Below are 17,864 nucleotides of genomic sequence, written 5' to 3' on the forward strand. Positions count from 1 at the left end.
AGCAGTCAAATGCATGTAATACAACACGTTTCATAGAACAGTAGCATAGGAAAAAAAAAAAGAAAAACAAGTTCGATAATACGGAACATTATCCCAAGAGGCTACAGTAGCGCGGGAAGTGACACAGAAAGAAGTTACTGTAGAAAAAAAGATAACGTCGAGCCAGTATTGTTATGGGATAGTGCAGTGGACGGCCCGTCATCCGCTAGCAAAGGCCCTGATCCTGACCCTGGTCCAAGATAACGTCGTCCCCTTGCCCCCCTGGATCCTGGTCAACAGCGAGAGGACATTGCATCTCTTGGCAGTTCAAACCAGGGCCAGGGACTCCAGCACAGCGATAGAACTTCCTCTTTGACTACTAGCGGCATGATTCTGCTGTTGCATCGCATGTGAAACCTGCATGTATATATGCAGTAATACTTTGTTGTACAGACAAGAACTCGCTCTCTTTCCTCCCACTCTGTTCGGGGGTTCTTTTTTATCCCACCCAGTAGTCTACTACGGCCCGCAGAGCCTTATTTCGGTGCTAAGCCAATCGCGAATTTGACACAAGTTTGTGGCCTTATTTTTTTCTCCTAGACTAGTTTCTTTTTTTAAAAAATCCCCTCAGCCGTCTGACGCCGCTAACGCTGACACATAATTTTTATTCGATTAGGTTAAGCGTGGTTTTTTGTTTATCTCGACATGTGTTTGGGGTTCTGGACTGGTCGGACCTCATGTTTGTTGCTCGTTGATATGGAAATATTGGTTGCTGGCGTGAGACGAGATTACTCTACATCTCAACAGTTTTTTATTAATGCCTGTATTTTTTTTCTAATCTTTCTTTCTCTATCATTATATTGATATCTTGCATAATCACCTCATCAACACGGAGGCGATAAAGCACATGTGTTTGTTGGTCGAGGTCGAGGTCGAGACCCAAGAACCAGCATCTCTTTTCCCATCATCCCTGTCGTCTTGCTCGTATCCAGTTCTTGTTACTCTGTAGCGAGCCTTGGTATTCTTTCAGCTCGACATCCATCAAGACCCTCCGAGGAAAAACAGGCCAAATGCATTCTTGAACAAAGAGGTCCTTGGATAAATTCGTTCGCTGGCTACAGTTACTCTTCCCCTCTCCCCCTCCCTGGTCTTTTTGTTTTGTCAGTTCCCCAAACATTGGCATATCTCCACTTTGGTAATGGAAGGTTCAAGGACTGCTACCTCTGCCGCTGCGGCGGAGGACTCTTCTTCACAGCGCGGAGCGAACCCTTTCGCTACGCCTGGTGTTGATAACACTGATAACCCTTTTGCAACACCCGCTGTCGCGACGCCCATTGCTGAGTCTTTGGCATCACGACAATTGGGACATCGCACAACTTCTTCATTTGATGGTGTGTTTTTCTTTATTTCTGTACAATTTCTCAACTAACTTCGACAGCACCCACCGTCCGTCGACGCTTCAGAAGCAGTCGTCTTCAGGGCGAGTTTGAGAAGCCATGGCTAGAGAGTAACAAGAAACAGTGGAATTGGGATAGTACCATTTTCTACACATGTATCACTATCGGTCTTGGTAAGTTTACTTCTGTTCATTTTAACTAATTGCTAATAACAATGTCCAGGTATTGGTGCATTTCTCTGCTGGACCGAGACTCAGGTCCCCAAGCACGAGGTAAGTGAAGCTCATGATATCTTTCACGACATGATACTGACTGATTTAGTACTGCATGGTCATGAACGACCAATTCAAGGATCTCAACAATTGGAACCATGAAGTTCAAATGAACGGCTTCGGGTATGTTTTTTTTATCTAATTTTCATTTCATCGCTGATGCATTTCAGTACTGGTGCCTTTGACTGGACTACAAATGATCCAGCCAACTCATATGTCGACGCAGAGGGTCTTCACATCGTCCCTACAGCGACACTTGAGAGCACTTCCATCACCAGAGACCAACTCCTTAATGGTTTCACGGTCAACATGACCACCAACAGCCGCGTCTGGGGCAAGTGCACAGCCAAGAGCATCAAGAAGAACAACGACCGCTGGCCTTGCGCAGCCCACAGCAACGCCACCCTCGGTCAGATAATCAACCCTGTGCGGTCCGCGCGCCTAAATACAAAGGGTAAAAAGACCATCCGGTACGGCCGCGTTGAGGTCGTGGCGCGTATGCCCAAAGGTGACTGGCTCTGGCCTGCCATCTGGATGATGCCCCAGGATGAGGTCTACGGCGAGTGGCCCAAGTCAGGTGAGATTGATATTGCTGAGAGCCGTGGTAACGATGCGAGGACGTACCCCATGGGTAACAATCTTGTGTCATCGGCGCTTCACTGGGGAACTGCTACGGAGAATGATCGCTGGAGGAGAGCTTATGGCGAGTGGGGAGGCAAGCGAGTCCTCTACTCTGAGAAATTCCACACATATGGTCTGGAGTGGAGTGAGAAGTATCTCTTTACCTGGCTTGATGGTCGTCTTCGAGTAAGTCTTTTTCTTGCCCATCTCAACAACAGTTACTGACTTTTCCACAGCAAGTTCAATTCTTTGACTTCACCAAGAACAAGAACCTCTGGACCTACGGTGAATTCGCCGGCCAGTCCATCAACGGTTCCATCCCCACGGACCCGTGGAGCAGCACAGGTCGCAAAAACACACCTTTTGACGAATCATTCTACCTCATCCTCAACGTTGCAGTCGGCGGTACTAACGGCTGGTTTCCGTGAGTTATTCCCACTATTTTCTCCATCTCTTCTTCAAATCCACTTTTTCGTTCCCACTCGATCTTACATGCTAATCTATCCTGCCTCACAGCGACGCGATTGGCGACAAGCCCTGGGCTGACAGCAGCGAGACCCCCATGCGAGACTTTTGGAAGGCCAACTCTACTTGGCTGCCCACCTGGGGTCCTGTCAAGGATCGTGGCATGGTTGTGAAGTCTGTCAAGATGTGGCAGGAGGGCAGATGTGCTGGGGCTGTCAGATCTGAATAAAGGATCATGCACGATTGGTTTTTCCTGGATCAGGGTCTTTCTTTTTTTTTCTGGATCTCACTGGTGGAATGAGTAATACATAGAGAATGGCATCGATATAATTTCTTGATAATCTGACTTTTCGCTATTTTTTTTCGCATTTATCCCCCCACGTGGTGTCTTACACGGAGATATGTCGTTTGACACTAAATTCTCACCAACATGGACAGATACAACATTATTGGTGGGACATTGTCTATCTCTCTATCTTTGAGGCTATCACTTGTAATCTTGGTTCATCGCTTCTCGATCTCGTGTCAGCATTCGGAGGTTAATCCAGATTTGCTTGTGCGGACCTTGCATTCCATGCTGACAGTTACCATTTTTTTTGTATATGCGGTCATACTGTACTTTCTCTTACATCCAAGATTGCTTACATACTACCGGTCGCATATCTCTTTAGATACAGGGAATAAATCAGGAAATAAAACGGTGAGCTATCACAGATCGTCGATGGAATTTCTACTCAGAGAGAACCAAGATGGATGATTTGCACGTCCAGGGTGGATTGTGTGTATTTTTATCCATCTACTGTGTGTTGTACCTCACTAGTATAGACCCTCGATGCATATCCCATAACGGCCAAGGCCTTGTGCGCTGGCAAAGCATTAAATTATCCTGGACATGACAATTACAGGGCCAACACACTCAATACAATGGTCTTGGTATTCTGCCAAGCGAAGCCTCAAGTGGTTGCATTCCGAGGATGACATGATAAGAGACCCTGGCTAAGCGCTCACAGAAACCTGTACTCTGCAGTCATGATAAAATATCTTTTTGATGCAGTGTCCCCCTGTCTCTTGCAGGTGGGAGAACTTTTGCCTGCAGCCAAGGCTCGTGTTTTTTCCCTTGCTTCATGATTCTCTCATATCGTGGTCCTCGGTGTGGGTTACATTTATACAAGGCCAGGGATTCTTGTGGCATCCACTTCCCTCGGTTATTTACTTTTTGGCCAACCGGGCCAACACCTTGTTGTCGTTCCGAACTGTCCAAATCGAGCAGGGGTTTACATTCGTTCATGGTTGTCTGTGCAGATACATATCTTTTACCCGCCCAATTACGGTTGGACGCTACGTCTGAGTCCCCTGAACCGTCGTGCTGAACAGAAATCATTATGATACAGTCCGTCGCCTCTTAGACTCAACTCCAATTTGCCTGGTGGATAGGTGGTTTAAAAAAAATACTTCCGTCTAGTTTGGTTTCAACCTTATCGTGGATAACTCTATAGATGAACCAGCGCTTTAGACCGGCCCTAAGATAGAGAGTCTTACACATGTTAATTAGCCCAACTCGTTCCTCGCGAACTCTCCACAAACGAAGGTTCAGGGGATGGTCCATGACTTCTCCACCCACTCTTCGTACAGATCGAGAGATTAGCTGCCCTGACCCTGTCGATCAGAGTTGCAACACCTCAGGCTTACCGTGAACCCTTCTTCGCCCAAGTAGCATTCCCAAATGTCTGCGTATAGTACATAGTACAGCACACAAACCCCATCACAAGGCTGAGTCTGAGCCGATGTGGCGCCGGTCAGCAATTTGACAAGAACTTTTGCCAAGACAGGTCCGGCTTGTCTCGACCCTTTGGGCCAAAATGGATCCAATATGCAGTAATACTCGCCTGATCCACCAACAAGCTGTTGCTTCTTCTGATCACAAGGCTCTAGGCGAAAGATTATTCTGCTACTCTGCTGTGTTCACGCGCCCGTCCACCTGCATAATCACAAGGACCAAGTCCACCGTTCCGCGTGCACAATAGTAAGAATCTTAATTGTATTAAGGGATGGGCGAAAATGGGCTGACTCTTGGACTATTGAACAGCTAATGTAGCGGAAAGGGGCCCTATCAAATGGACAAAGGGATGTGGGCAGCTGAGAGAGGTGAGAAACTTTTCCTATGCCTCGGGTATGAGGGCAAGTCATATATGTACAGGTTATCCAACCACCATGTCACCTTCTCCTGAGTTTCTGCATTGCATGGGGATTCAGTCCTTCGTTAACAACAGAGTTCCAGCCCTTCTGCACATCGTATCCCACTTCACATTATCCACCCCTTGATACACTCATTTCCTTCGCTTTTATCCAAGTCTTTCGTTATTTTTTGTTTCGTTTGCCTGTCTCCCCACACCCCTCTTCCACTTCTGTCACATCGTACAGCATCCAGCCATCATGCTGGTGCTTCGTTTTGCTGCGCTCGCCGCAGCGTCCCTTCCCTTGACGTCTGCGAGCGCCATCTTTCGCAGGGATCTGACGGCGCCTGAATCGCCACGCGACGGCTGGAGCTACCTGGGCTGCTACATCGATAGCACCTCCAAGCGCGCTCTCGACGGCCCTGTTCACTATGACGAGACGGGCCTCACAGCTGAGACCTGCGTCGCCCATTGCGTTGGTCTCGGCTATGCGTTTGCGGGCATGGAGTACTCCAAGGAGTGCTGTAAGTGAAATTCTCTTCCTCTTTTGGGATATGCATGCAGTATATTCGTAATTTATTGATCGATCTTGTGACTGACCTGCGCTTTTTGTGACTAGTCTGCGGCAGCAAGAGGCCCACTACAAAGACTGATGAGGCTGATTGTAACATGCCATGCACTGGCGATGATGAGCAGCCTTGCGGCGCCGGCGACAGGCTGACCGTCTTTGGCAAGGCTTCAGCTGGCGGGACATCTGTTCCTTCAGGATCCCCCACTGAAACTGTTTCCGCCACGGCCTCTGCTTCCGGTACTGCTAGTCCTGTCGCTAGCGACTTGCCTGGAACCTGGTCTTATGCAGGTTGCTACACTGACCCGCCGGGCCGTGCCTTGCAAGCTGCCGGGACTTCCAAGAGCATGACTCCCCAGAAGTGTATCGCCACCTGCATCGCAGACGGCTTCAAGATCGCTGGTGTCGAGTATGCCGAGGAGTGCTTGTGCGGCAATGCTCTGAACAATGCTGCTTCCAAGGTCAAGGAATCTGACTGCAACATGCCCTGCTCGGGCGACAGCAGCCAGATGTGCGGTGCTGGAAGTCGCCTATCGCTCTACTCCGATGGCGACTTTGAGGTCAACCCCATCCCTGTTGCCAAGAAAGACGGTCTTCCCGGCGACTGGGAGTACAAGGGCTGTGTCTTTGACAACAACAACCCCTACCTTCTCCAGTGGCTCTATGAGGACGCCGGCAGCTATGCTACCAGCAACATGACCATCGAGACCTGTCTCAACCGCTGCCAGAAGTTCGGTTACTCCGCTGGTGGTGTCGAGTACGGTCGCCAATGTGTTTGCGGTGATCTCAAAGCTGTCGAGAACAGGGGTGATGTCTGGAAGGACGACAGTTTCTGCAGCATGGCCTGCCCTGGTGATCGCAATTCCACATGCGGTGCTGGAAACCACATCAACTACTATGAGTGGACTGGTGCTTCTCTCAACACCTTTCACTACGCATCTGGTCCCAAGGCTGGAAAGTACGACCACTTTTCTACTTCTCCCATCATTCCCCTGATCAGCTCTGTCGGCATCAACGACAAGATCGTTTTTGTCGAGAAGCACGGTACGTCTGATGATGACACCGAGGGCTCTTTCGAGTTTGACTACACCACCAACATCTACCGTGAACTCGCTCTCAAGACCGATGTCTTTTGCTCTGCTTCATTCACCCTCCCTGACAAGGCTGGCCGTATCATCAACATTGGTGGTTGGTCTGCCGAGTCAGTCTACGGTATTCGCTTCTTCACCCCTGATTCCCCCCAAGGAGTCGACAATGGCACCAACGTCTGGGAAGAGGATTACACGCAGCTACGACTCTTTGACCCTCGCTGGTATCCCACTGCTCTTGTTCTTTCCAACGGTTCCATTCTTGCCATGGGTGGCGAGTCTGGCTCCGACGCCCCCATTGTTCCCACCGCTGAAGTCCTCCCTCACCCTGCTGGTGTGACAGAGTCGACTTACGTCGACTACCTTGAGCGCGCTGAGAACATTGGCCGAACCAACTCTTACCCTCACATGGCCATCTTGCCTTCTGGTAACATTTTCTTTACTCAATTTAATGAGTCTCGTCTTCTTTCTCAGGTCGACTTCCAGTCTATCAAGAAGCTGCCTGACATGCCTGGACAAATCAACAACCCATTGACTGGTCGCAACTATCCTCTCCAGGGTACTTTGATGGTCTTGCCTCACAAGGCTCCTTACAGTGATCCCGTCGAGATTCTCATCTGTGGTGGTACTACCCATGAGCCTGGCAATGACGCTCTCGACAACTGTGTCTTGATGGCGCCTGATGTTGAGGGTGCTGAGTGGGCCATCGAGCGCATGGTAAGTGATCATTATCTTTGACTTGTTCAATTTCATGTACTAACAGTCGCAGCCTTCTAAGCGAGTCATGCCCAACATGGTCGCCCTCCCTGATGGCCGCTACCTCATCCTCGGTGGTGCCCAAGTCGGCCGCGGTGGCTTCGGTCTCGCTGACAATGCCAACTTGAACGCAGTCATGTACGACCCCGAGGAGCCTCTCGGCCAGCGCATGACTGTCCTTGCCAACACCACCATCGCCCGTCTGTACCACTCTGAAGCTGTCCTCCTCAGCGACGGAAAGGTTCTCGTCTCTGGCTCTGACCCTCAAGATCAGGGCAAGCATCCCCAGGAGAAGCGCATTGAGTACTTCTGGCCCGACTACCTTTTGTCTGGTGCTACCCAGCCCAACTTTACCATCTCGGACCGTGATTGGACTTATGGCGAGAGCTACACTTTTACTCTCACATCTGATCTTGAGGAGGGTGCTTCCAAGCTCCGCGTGTCCCTCATGGCTTCTGTTGGTGCTACTCACGGTGTGAGCATGGGTCAGCGTACCTTGTTCCCCGAGTTTTCATGCTCTGGCAAGACCTGCAGCGTGACGGCACCTCCCAATGCCTTTGTCAGTCCTCCTTCTTGGTACCAGATGTTTGTGCTTGATGGACCTACTCCATCGCACGCCATTTGGGTCCGCATTGGTGGTGATCCAGGCAAACTTGGTGACTGGCCCAAGCTACCTGGCTTCACACCTCCAGGTGTTTAATTCAACTATATCTTCTTTTATTATTTTAGTTTTTTATCGTCTCTCTTTAACTACTTTTTCTTGTTGGTCAGAAGCAATGGCTTCTATGATTGGATGGCGTTCCTAACGGAGCATACGATGGTGGATGGTAGTTGTGTTTTGTAGTTGATTTTTGTACATTTATCATGTACGAAGTGCATGCTACACCTAATACGATACACTGTTGAACGTGGACATTGCTGAGTTTTGAGTGAATGTAGTAACCTTGAGTTGGGGTGATGAACGAAGCGGCTCGTAGATGGATAGCACACTAGTACAGGTCCTAAGACAAGATGAGATGAGATGAACTGAAAGGCGAGAGACAAGATGAAATAAAGGTGATGAGGTGAGATGCTTATTCAATGGTGGCGCTTCCTGCAACGCAACTCAACGCACGTGGTGTCAGACAACTTGTGTTGCACATGTGTCAGAGACCCTACGCGCTTGCAGACGCGGTGAAACCATGATGCAATGATTGTGGATCACGGCAATTACCGATCAAAGTATCGCCTTGACATTGGAAGGACATGGAGGTTGGGAGTAATAGCGCGATTTACGCCACCGTGGACGTGCAAGAGTCGCGCTGGAAATTAGCCCTGGAACGCGTCTTACAGAGCTTGGACCACTGTATTTTCAGTTGCTTGGGATGTAGGGTAGATTGAGCGGACTGATTTCTGAGAAAGAATTGGATGCAATTGCAGACATAATGAGATTTGTTGCATTTACACGTCTGATATATTATCCTTGAGTTTTTGGCTTATCTATCAGCCTTTTTCTGTCATGATTCGGACGCGTTCGGGTGTTGATAGAAATTCCACACCTTTGCTTACACGTTCCCATGCTTGGAACACACTGCATCTTGAGACGCTTCACCACAAAGAGACTGTTTTATAGTTTTACTGACAAAGAACATGCATATGACCAGATCAATGGAATAATAGTAAATATAATAGTTTCCAAGACGTCTTGCGGCAGTTACTATCAGATACATATCGCTGTTGATGCGTCTCTGGACTCGTTGATTTGAAATTGGTCGACATATTCACAAAATCTGCCCGCTACCAGCATCCAATCAAATGGTAAGATGGCCGAGCGGTCTAAGGCGCTGTGTTCAGGTTCGATTCGAACTAGTAACGATTCGCAGTCTCGAAAGGGGCCTGGGTTCGAATCCCAGTCTTATCAATCATTTTTGACTTTTGTATCAACTTGGGTCACAATTCATTTTTGCCGAACTGATTGACGCAAGACATCCATCCATTGACTCAAACTGACAATGCAGACTACCTACAGGATGGGGAATAGAGACTAGCGAATTGCGGTTTTTGCCGCGTCCCCCCTTTGAGAATAACCTTTCCAGACCAGAGAGTAAAGTCAACCCTGCGATTCCCGTTGCATTCTTCAACATGGCCATGCAAACACAAAGCATACCAAGTACCAGATCACGACTCAATTTAGTGTTGAGAATACCATTGTGTTTATACATGATGACGTTCGTCTAGAGATTCACTCAGTCAAGATCCTTATACAGTCACCAGCCTGGATTCGGGATACCTACGCGTCTGTCTACCACGATGGGATTGTCTACTGCGGCCCTTGCCCAGCTAGATGAAATTCACGACAACTCTCTTGGATATCCATGATGCCATCATTGATCCAAGACGAGCAGTTCATCATGCACACGCATATTCCTAGCCATCGCGGCCCTCACCCAATCCCCACGAGGTAGCCTACTATCTAGACGGCGCCGCGTTGGCTCAGTGGTAGAGCGTGTCACTAGTAATGACAAGGTCCAAGGTTCGATCCCTTGACGTGGCATAGACAGATGAAACATCTGGCTGTTCCTTTTTGCTTCTCGATGCCGATTGTGGCATGCCGGACTGCGAAATGCATGTCCAGATTGCAACTGTTGATACTTTGTGATACGCACTGGCCTGCACATGTTTTTATTATTGTAAGTAGCTCAACTTACTTCTTGCCTACTGCGCTCATTGCTTTACTACTGGGATTGAATGTATGCAACTGATCTCTTGGTCCGTTGTGTGGACTGAGAGTATCTGACTGTTGTCTTTGTGGAGTAGACAATATAGTACTTAAGAAGAGGCCTCTCAGTATCTGGTCGGTGTGGCTCAGTTGGTTAGAGCGTTGGTCTCATATGCGAAGTAATTCGTTGAGTATGACTTGGTTAAACACCAGGGTAATCCAAAGGTCGAGAGTTCGAGCCTCTCCACCGACAATCCTTTTGCTTTTTGGCTCTACAACTATAGGTCTTTACCACTCAAACAGGAAATATTTAAACTCCCAATCCCCGCCTTCTTCTGTAGTAGGAGGGACCGGTGTCTAATCCGCTATGCCCAACTGCTATCTCCGAGGGGAGTAGAGTCTATTGTCCTTTCAGCCTCGTAATCCCTTCTACCCGTAAAATCGTGAACTATAGGTAGCCCTGCTGTTAGGTTTCTCAACCATTATCCTATACGAACGGTCCATGCACACCCTTTTATCGTCCCGATGCTTTGGAATGTCGTCCGGGGTATAAACTCGGGAGAGTGGGGGCATGTTAAGAAAAACAGCAGGAGGATTCGGGTTGGAAATTCGCTGCTTTTGTTTGAAGCCCTTTCGTTGTTCTTCTTGACCTTGAGGGGAGGATATGCCAAAAGACGTCGTGGAATCTAACTCCGGCGTGCTGTGTGGGTGAAGCACTGGTGCTGTGAGATCGCTTTCGTGATTGATGATGTGGTTTGACGCGTCTTCTACAGCGAGGCGCTCGGTCGCTCTGATTTTTTTTCGAGACAAGATGAACCCTTACAAAACCTCGAACATCTTCATCATCTGAATCGTAACCTGAAATGGATGGAAGTGACCCCATTCCGGGTCTAGTTTGAGGGCTGATACTTTTCGATTCGTGAAATCTTGTGTATGCGTCCTCGTCTGAAACGTTTTCTGAGCAGCTGGATTCCGCTAATCCTGGCACTTGATTTAGTTCGCCGTGGTTAACCTCGACCACTCTTGTGAAAAATCTTCCACAACTCTCACTGAAGATCCAGTTAGCCAAACATATTACAGTGGGAAAAGGGCATAGACTTTCCATTTCAACTCAACCCCAGTTGAGGCTAGGCTGCCCGAGAGCATCTTGCAAAAAGGGCAGCTTGATGCTCCCTTTCCATTTGTGTCATTGCCTTCAACTTCATTACATATCAAGCTCATGTTGATTTTCTGATATGGCAAAAAAGCACCGTCCCATGGTATTGACTGGTCGACCTCTCTATGGGTCTTGTCCTCCACCAGAGTGTAACGCTTGTGCTGGACCCGACGAGCACCTTTCTTCCCCTTGAAACGCTCATTCAGTATGAACTCAAGAACTGCCCAAGAAGTGATAGTCTTCAAATGGATGGGAAATCTCCTCCCGGTGATATTTTCCAGGATAAAATGTTCATCGCCTGGTCCTCTGTCGAGATGCATCACGATTGCCTTGATGCTGCTAATATCCCCTGCGACGCTCTGTATCAAAGAGACAATGTGACCGGTTGTTGTCTTGAGCTGTGCGACTAAGCTGTGGATGATCTCCAGTTTAGAAACTATGTTTCGACCTATGGAGTCGAGTGATGTTCCCAATGATGTCTTTGATCGATGAATCAAGTCGGTTGTACGTTTCTCGGCATTTTGTTGTTCTCTGACCAGTGAATCATAGTTCCTTTGCAATAACCGTCTACTAAAGTCAGAAACTGTATAGATAGTCAGATGAGAAAGCTTACATTGTAATCACCCCTAAAACCATTTCAAGCGCTATAGTGTATCCCACCACCTCGGCGCGGAATCTGTCGATATCTTTCTCGTTCAGCTTCCACTGAACCTTCCTGCAATTGCTCGTCGCTTTCCACCGGACCTTCTTTGAAGCACCATTCAATGAAGCCTTCTTCACAAAAGCAGTTGTGCTCAAGGCTGGCTCATACTTGCTAATCTGGTCCAGGAAGTCTACCAAGCATTTCTTGGTCTTGGTCACTGTGTCAAGCACGATTGCTGAGATAAGTTCCAAGGAATGTGTCATGCGAGGATCTTTGAGCGTCTGCTGTACTGTGTCCAGTGTCTGGTCGAGAGTGTTGAGTTGCTGCACTAGCTCTCTGTATTGTTTGGCGGATCCACGCGAGTCGTCAAGGGCGACAACGATGTCCTTGATCAGGGCAGCAATTGAAATGAAGTCACCAACGGCACCTGCACTTAGTGCGAACTCCATTGTCAGCTTGTGTAGAAGAAAATTAGATGAATTGTTGTTCAAGTTTTCGGAAACCGTCAGAGATGGGAGTTTTAGTAAACAGTTCATTGAGGGGGAAAGTAAGGCTCTACGGTAAGTCGGGGTAAGATAAACAAACACGTTACAATAAGGCGTTTACATAGCCACTGGCGAACCACGAGGCAGACACATTTATCTGCTAGGTATGGGCTGGCTGGCTCATCCAAGGCGAAAGTGCATTTGACATATCATTTATCCAACCAATGTCTCAATCGTCACAGCAACTGCATTTGTGTACGGTAGTTTGTCGCCTGCTTTCAACAATCCGATAAGGCGTGGTGGCGGAGTGGTCTAACGCGATAGACTAGAAATCTATTCTCCTCGGAGGCGTCTGTTCGAATCAGGCCCACGTCGACTGGAAAACAGTCGGACTCTTCAAGAGTCCTTCTCTTATCATTTTTTTCTTGCCTACATATACTTTTGCCTCGACTCTGCAGTGGTCTCTCTTGTAGTCTTATTTTATGCCAATTCTGTCATGTGCAAGCATTGGGCCTTTAATAGGTCTGATTTGTAGTTGCGATGTTAAAGTGGACATCCTTGCAATTCGATATGAGAGGCAACTAATTCGTAGGTAGTTCAAATCACTAATATTGCCATTTCAGTTATATCAACCACCAAGTAGTTCAAGTCACTAATGGTTCACAAAATAATTGCAAGCAGCTCAATGCCAAGACAACTTTATAGTCTAGAGGCTGAAATACGCTGCCAAGAGCCAAGTCCAGCTGATTCCTTGAGTCTTGATCGTACACTAGCCGAGAGACAGCCTTGTCTTGGCTTCAGGATCGCATCGCGTCAGTACAATTTCCATGTACGTCAAGCCGTTAATGATCTTTCTTTAGAATATTTCAAACTCTCATCAATGCGGCAGTCCAATCCGTAGCGCTATGAAGTGGCATGGTCAGTACAATACGAATGGCGCCTTTGCTTGTTGAGCATCGGATATAGCAAGAGCCATAATTCAAGAAACAAAGAAACGAAACTCTCTAGGTTCTTTGACTCTTGCCAAGACGTAGTGGTCGTTCTTATACTCGGTATGTTGAGCATCCGCTTTATTTATATCCCAATTCCAACCTTCCAGCGGCGTTGTGACCTTGAGATCGCCGTAACACGCGGCACATGTGGAACATCTCGTTTGCTGGGGTTGAATCCTATGCTACGTCTTCGACCCAATCATTCACCTTTGGAATGACCCATGCAGATCCTCATCATTACCACGACTCGCAGTGTCATGTGTATCGTATTGTGAAACATCAAGTCGTCCTCAAGGCCCGATGTCTTCGCCCCCACATGAATAATTCATCTCAGCTAGACAACCTGCTCAAAATCAATAGCGACGAGATTATTGAACATAGAGTTATTGTCGAATAAGGCATCGCTGTCGTATACCAAGATAATAAGACGGAACCATAGAGCCTCTAACCATGTTCAGCACACCCCCCGACACCAGTGACATACATACCTATTCAGGCTGCGGAAACATATAATATATCTGGGAGGAAGGAGCTTGCAAAACAAAGATTTACGTTTCGTTCCAAAACACAAGTAACCCCGTGAGCTATTTTTAACAGTTATATTCTCAAATACGCCTTCAAATACGCCGTCAAAAAGACTCTGGTTCACGTCTTGTCGTTGACCGGTTAGCACGGCTCGGTTAGCACGGCTACTTGGCACACGAAACCGTTGTCCGCACGTCATAATCGGATGAGAAAATCCTTGTCATGGTAGCAATCGATAGTATGCTCCCCTGCTGTCTTCTCAGTTGAGAGTTTCGCAGTTTCAAATGTCCAATCCCAAACCGTTAAAATGCTGAAACGGTTTTGGCTTGGCGCTTGCTACGGGACGAATTAGTCTAGAACCCCAGAAATCAGACCACTTTCTACGGTGAACCCTGCAGATTGACGGTTAACGGGCCAATGCTTGTCGAGTCACTATGGGATGAAGCAACCTAGGGGTTAAGCTTATCCTCAACTCTAATTATTAATTTATTGTCCATGACGTGGCTTGCTTCTTATGCATCGTTGGTAAAAGCATGGTAGGACAATAAAGTATTATCTTACGTACAAAGTCAATTATTCAACTAAAACAAGATGATCTACGTTTCTTCCCAAAATTAAAATTCGGCTCGTGGCATCTGTCAAAGTCTCGGCCTGTCTCCCCCGTGGCTGAAACCGGAGACAACACCATCCCCAGCAGGTCAGCTCCTGGCGACAAGACCTGCGACGCAGACCATCCCAATGTAACGCCTGCCAAATGTATCAAAGTTAGACTTTAAGGTTACTATGAAGCATACCTCACTAGCATCAAAGATGATAGTCAGCGGACAGACGTCTTTCCCACCCCTAGCGGTGGAGGGTTTCAACAGCGGAATATTATCTGTTTTAATTAATATAGCGTACTAGGACAGTCTAGCCTCTCCTCCTCTCCTTGTATTAAAACACTTGGTCCTGCCTCAACCTGCTGATTTTTAGACATCATCGTTCGATTTCTTTCCTCTGTCTTCGTCGTTTCTCTTCAGCTTACTCTAATTATTCCGTTCTTGAGGCTGGCCTCTGTTTTTGTTTGTTTCGATAACCTAATACTTTGTTTTGTTTTATACACACATATCTCTTTTATTACCTTGTATAATCAGTACTACTATCATCATGGCTGGATCCATTACTCTTCGAGGTCTTCTCCTCGCCGCCTTTGCCTCCAAGGCTATTGCGTCTTGTGCTTACGGAACACTTCTGCATCCCCGAGCCGAGGATGGCAGTGTTGAGGTTAACACCTTTGGTTACACTGGAAAGATTGTGAGTTGACCTGACATAACTCACTTACAAGATATACTGACTGGTAACAGGGACCAACTAACTGGGTTGCTCTCGATCCTGCAGCCAACGCTGTCTGCTCTACCGGTGTCAACCAATCCCCCATTGACATGGTACCCGGCGCCAACGCCATGATCCCTGCCTCTCAACTTAACCTCGAGATCCCCGATATGACCGAAGGAACCGAGTTCGAGAACCTTGGAACCACCGTCGAGGTCATCGCCGGCAAGGGCAGCATGCGATTCGGCAACACCAGCTTCACTCTCCAGCAGTTCCACTTCCACTTGCCCAGCGAGCATCTCGACGCCGGAAAGAGCATGGCTATGGAGATGCACATGGTTTGGGAGAGCGAGGATGCCAAGATTGCTGTCGTCGGTGTCTTTATCGATGTTGAGGATGGAGCTGGTGGAAGTACACCTGGTAACTCGACTGGCGCAGCTGCCAAGGTCAAGAGAGACGGCTTTGTCAAGATGGTCCGCAAGAGCACAACCGACGGTCACGACCACGACCATGCCAACGAGAAGCGACAACTTCCTGCTGTTGGAGGTTCTTTCTTCCATGTCAACGCCCCTGCCACCGCTGCCACCTCTTCTTCCAACCTTTTGGAGACCGTCTTTGGATCCGTTGGCGAGATTGCTAAGCCTGGAACTCTTACCAAGACCAAGTCTCTCAACATGGCCGAGCTTGTCAGCACTCTTGCAGCTGGCTCTTTCCAGACGTAAGTAAATCATTCAATGATAGACAAGATAAAAAAACTAACAATTACTTAGATACGAGGGTTCTTTGACCACACCTCCCTGCAGTGAGGGTGTCCGATGGTTGGTTTCCGACCAGAAGCTTGCCATCAAGACATCCACATTCAACAGCGTGCGCGATGTCATTGGTTTCAACTCCAGATTCCCCCAGGGTGCTCTTGGCGAGCCCAACGCACTGTCCGGAATGATGGCCTAGGTTATGATTAAGAGTTATTGAGACGATAAAACAGTGTGTGTTGTAATTAGCATACATGACCGAACATCCAGGAGATGATAGTAGACATAGGTCCAAGTCAAAATAAAAGAGAACAGAATGGTGATCAAATAAAAGTTCAATTGATAAAATGAATTGTGGAAAATGCAAAAAAGAAGACCTGCGTTTCGCAGGTGGCTGGATCTCTCCCGCCGGGAATTGAACCCGGGTCTCAAGCGTGACAAGCTTGCATACTGACCACTATACTACGGAAGATGAACAGTCTCAAGACTGTTGTAGCTGGGGGGGTTGTGATTGGGTGGGTCATCTTTAGTAATATAAAGGCATTACAGTCCGCTGAATTGTGAAACCAGTCAAGTCATGCACAAACCACACAACAGGTAGTGATAGACAGTATCAAGGCACCGAGTACACTTTATGTAATGAAGACACACGTGTATCTCAATTCAGTATGGCTCAATAATTATAGCGAGCTCAGCAAGCTATCTACTACTACAAGAAAAAGTATGTATACGGAGAAAATCAACAATCCGCCCAACACACCAAACTGTACTATAAGGAGTAGCATAACTACGCATCCTCAACATACAGGCAGTGTGTGAATGAATCTAGCACTTGCTGGCCTTGGAAGGCTCGCACTCGCCATTGGCCTTGTCGCATCCCTTGTAGCCCTGGCACTGAGTCTTGGGGAAGCAGTTGTTCTTGTAGGTAGCCTGCACGACAGCAATTAGTCTAGTTTCTTTCACCACACTCATCAAGACAATTAACTCACCTTGTCACCGAGGTTGGTATTGATACCAATGAGCTCACCGCCGTTGACGGCAGTGACACCCTCCATGTGAACGGATCGCTTGCACTTGGAGTTACCCTTGCAGTTACCGCATGATCGGTAGACCTTGCCGTAGTCGTTGGCGTCTACGCAAGTTAGCTTGAGAAAACATCAGATATGACAATATACATACAAAAGTTGACAATGTTGACGTGACCACAGCCATTGTGCTGAATGACCTTGTCGGCGGCCTTGTAAGCACCACCGCCGATGATGTTGGCGGTTCCACTACCCTTGATAGTAATGGCATCCTCGCAAACGTCCTCGAACCAGACAAACTCTAGGTTACAGGCGCCGAGACAATGAACACCTTCCTTTTGGTTGGCACCGATGACGACGTTGCGAAGAGTTGCACCGTCTTCGAGGACAAAGACTGCATCCTTCTCACCTTTCCTGTGTCAATGTCTACAGAACACATAGGTTATACAGGAAAACTTACCACCCTCGCTCTGACCAGTGCACTTGACACCGCGGTCGTAGCGAACCCACTTAGCATCGAAAACCTCGCCCTTCTTGAGGTATCGAGGCGCGCTGAGGGACTTGGAGCCAGTGGCTTTGGGGACACCGCCTGTGTAGCCAAGGCATGCCATGGCGGCAGGAAGGGCAGAGAGAACAGCGAGAATGCTAGGAGCGTGCATCTTGATTACAGTTGATGATTTTGGAAGTTGAAAAATGTACCGGTCTACGGTGGGCTTGAATAAGAAGAGTAACGAATGAATAAAGTTGGAGATGAATTGGGATGCCGAGAACACTGATGTAGAGACTCATCAGCATTCTTATATGTCCGGCAACCTCTTGCCATTATCACCACGACTCCTGAATCCATGATGTCGGTTCTTACACATATCACCCAAGGTCTTCTCAATTCTCGTTAGCACACCAATTGGGCCCATCAAAACCGCACCAAGGATCACAGTAAGATAAACCAGAGGCCAA

The 17,864-nt window shown here is 47.9% G+C and overlaps 5 protein-coding genes and 5 non-coding genes across 10 annotated transcripts; 7 read left to right on the plus strand and 3 right to left on the minus strand.

The window, feature by feature from the left end:
• Window positions 1-1,177: 1,177 nt before the first annotated feature.
• FGSG_11098 (uncharacterized protein) lies at window positions 1,178-3,005 on the plus strand (the record flags this gene model as incomplete). Its single annotated transcript, XM_011326957.1, has 7 exons — window positions 1,178-1,370; window positions 1,418-1,549; window positions 1,599-1,648; window positions 1,698-1,771; window positions 1,819-2,455; window positions 2,506-2,693; window positions 2,786-3,005. The coding sequence occupies 7 exons, from the start codon at window positions 1,178-1,180 to the stop codon at window positions 2,961-2,963; spliced, it is 1,452 nt and encodes a 483-aa protein (XP_011325259.1). The 3' UTR covers window positions 2,964-3,005.
• A 2,162-nt stretch (window positions 3,006-5,167) lies between these two features.
• On the plus strand, window positions 5,168-8,190 carry FGSG_11097 (uncharacterized protein; the record flags this gene model as incomplete). The annotated part of the gene is made up of 3 exons (XM_011326958.1): window positions 5,168-5,432; window positions 5,528-7,281; window positions 7,334-8,190. 3 exons carry the CDS (start codon window positions 5,168-5,170, stop codon window positions 8,018-8,020), a joined length of 2,706 nt encoding a protein of 901 aa, XP_011325260.1. The 3' UTR covers window positions 8,021-8,190.
• Window positions 8,191-9,116: 926 nt separating this feature from the next.
• FGSG_20770 lies at window positions 9,117-9,220 on the plus strand. Its single transcript has one exon. It is a non-coding gene; the product is annotated as a tRNA-Leu (tRNA).
• A 561-nt stretch (window positions 9,221-9,781) lies between these two features.
• FGSG_20771 lies at window positions 9,782-9,853 on the plus strand. The gene has a single exon. It is a non-coding gene; the product is annotated as a tRNA-Thr (tRNA).
• Window positions 9,854-10,153: 300 nt separating this feature from the next.
• FGSG_20772 lies at window positions 10,154-10,271 on the plus strand. The gene has a single exon. It is a non-coding gene; the product is annotated as a tRNA-Met (tRNA).
• A 1,512-nt stretch (window positions 10,272-11,783) lies between these two features.
• On the minus strand, window positions 11,784-12,266 carry FGSG_11096 (uncharacterized protein; the record flags this gene model as incomplete). The annotated part of the gene is made up of 1 exon (XM_011326959.1): window positions 11,784-12,266. The coding sequence occupies one exon, from the start codon at window positions 12,264-12,266 to the stop codon at window positions 11,784-11,786; it is 483 nt and encodes a 160-aa protein (XP_011325261.1).
• Window positions 12,267-12,595: 329 nt separating this feature from the next.
• Window positions 12,596-12,677, plus strand: FGSG_20773. The gene has a single exon. It is a non-coding gene; the product is annotated as a tRNA-Ser (tRNA).
• A 2,288-nt stretch (window positions 12,678-14,965) lies between these two features.
• On the plus strand, window positions 14,966-16,081 carry FGSG_11095 (uncharacterized protein; the record flags this gene model as incomplete). Its single annotated transcript, XM_011326960.1, has 3 exons — window positions 14,966-15,112; window positions 15,163-15,848; window positions 15,901-16,081. 3 exons carry the CDS (start codon window positions 14,966-14,968, stop codon window positions 16,079-16,081), a joined length of 1,014 nt encoding a protein of 337 aa, XP_011325262.1.
• Window positions 16,082-16,282: 201 nt separating this feature from the next.
• FGSG_20774 lies at window positions 16,283-16,354 on the minus strand. Its single transcript has one exon. It is a non-coding gene; the product is annotated as a tRNA-Asp (tRNA).
• Window positions 16,355-16,707: 353 nt separating this feature from the next.
• On the minus strand, window positions 16,708-17,566 carry FGSG_11094 (uncharacterized protein; the record flags this gene model as incomplete). The annotated part of the gene is made up of 4 exons (XM_011326961.1): window positions 16,708-16,812; window positions 16,872-17,014; window positions 17,062-17,316; window positions 17,368-17,566. The coding sequence occupies 4 exons, from the start codon at window positions 17,564-17,566 to the stop codon at window positions 16,708-16,710; spliced, it is 702 nt and encodes a 233-aa protein (XP_011325263.1).
• Between the last annotated feature and the right edge of the window lie 298 nt (window positions 17,567-17,864).

Source organism: Fusarium graminearum, chromosome 3, assembly GCF_000240135.3.
Source record: "Fusarium graminearum PH-1 chromosome 3, whole genome shotgun sequence".
Lineage (NCBI taxonomy): Eukaryota > Fungi > Ascomycota > Sordariomycetes > Hypocreales > Nectriaceae > Fusarium > Fusarium graminearum.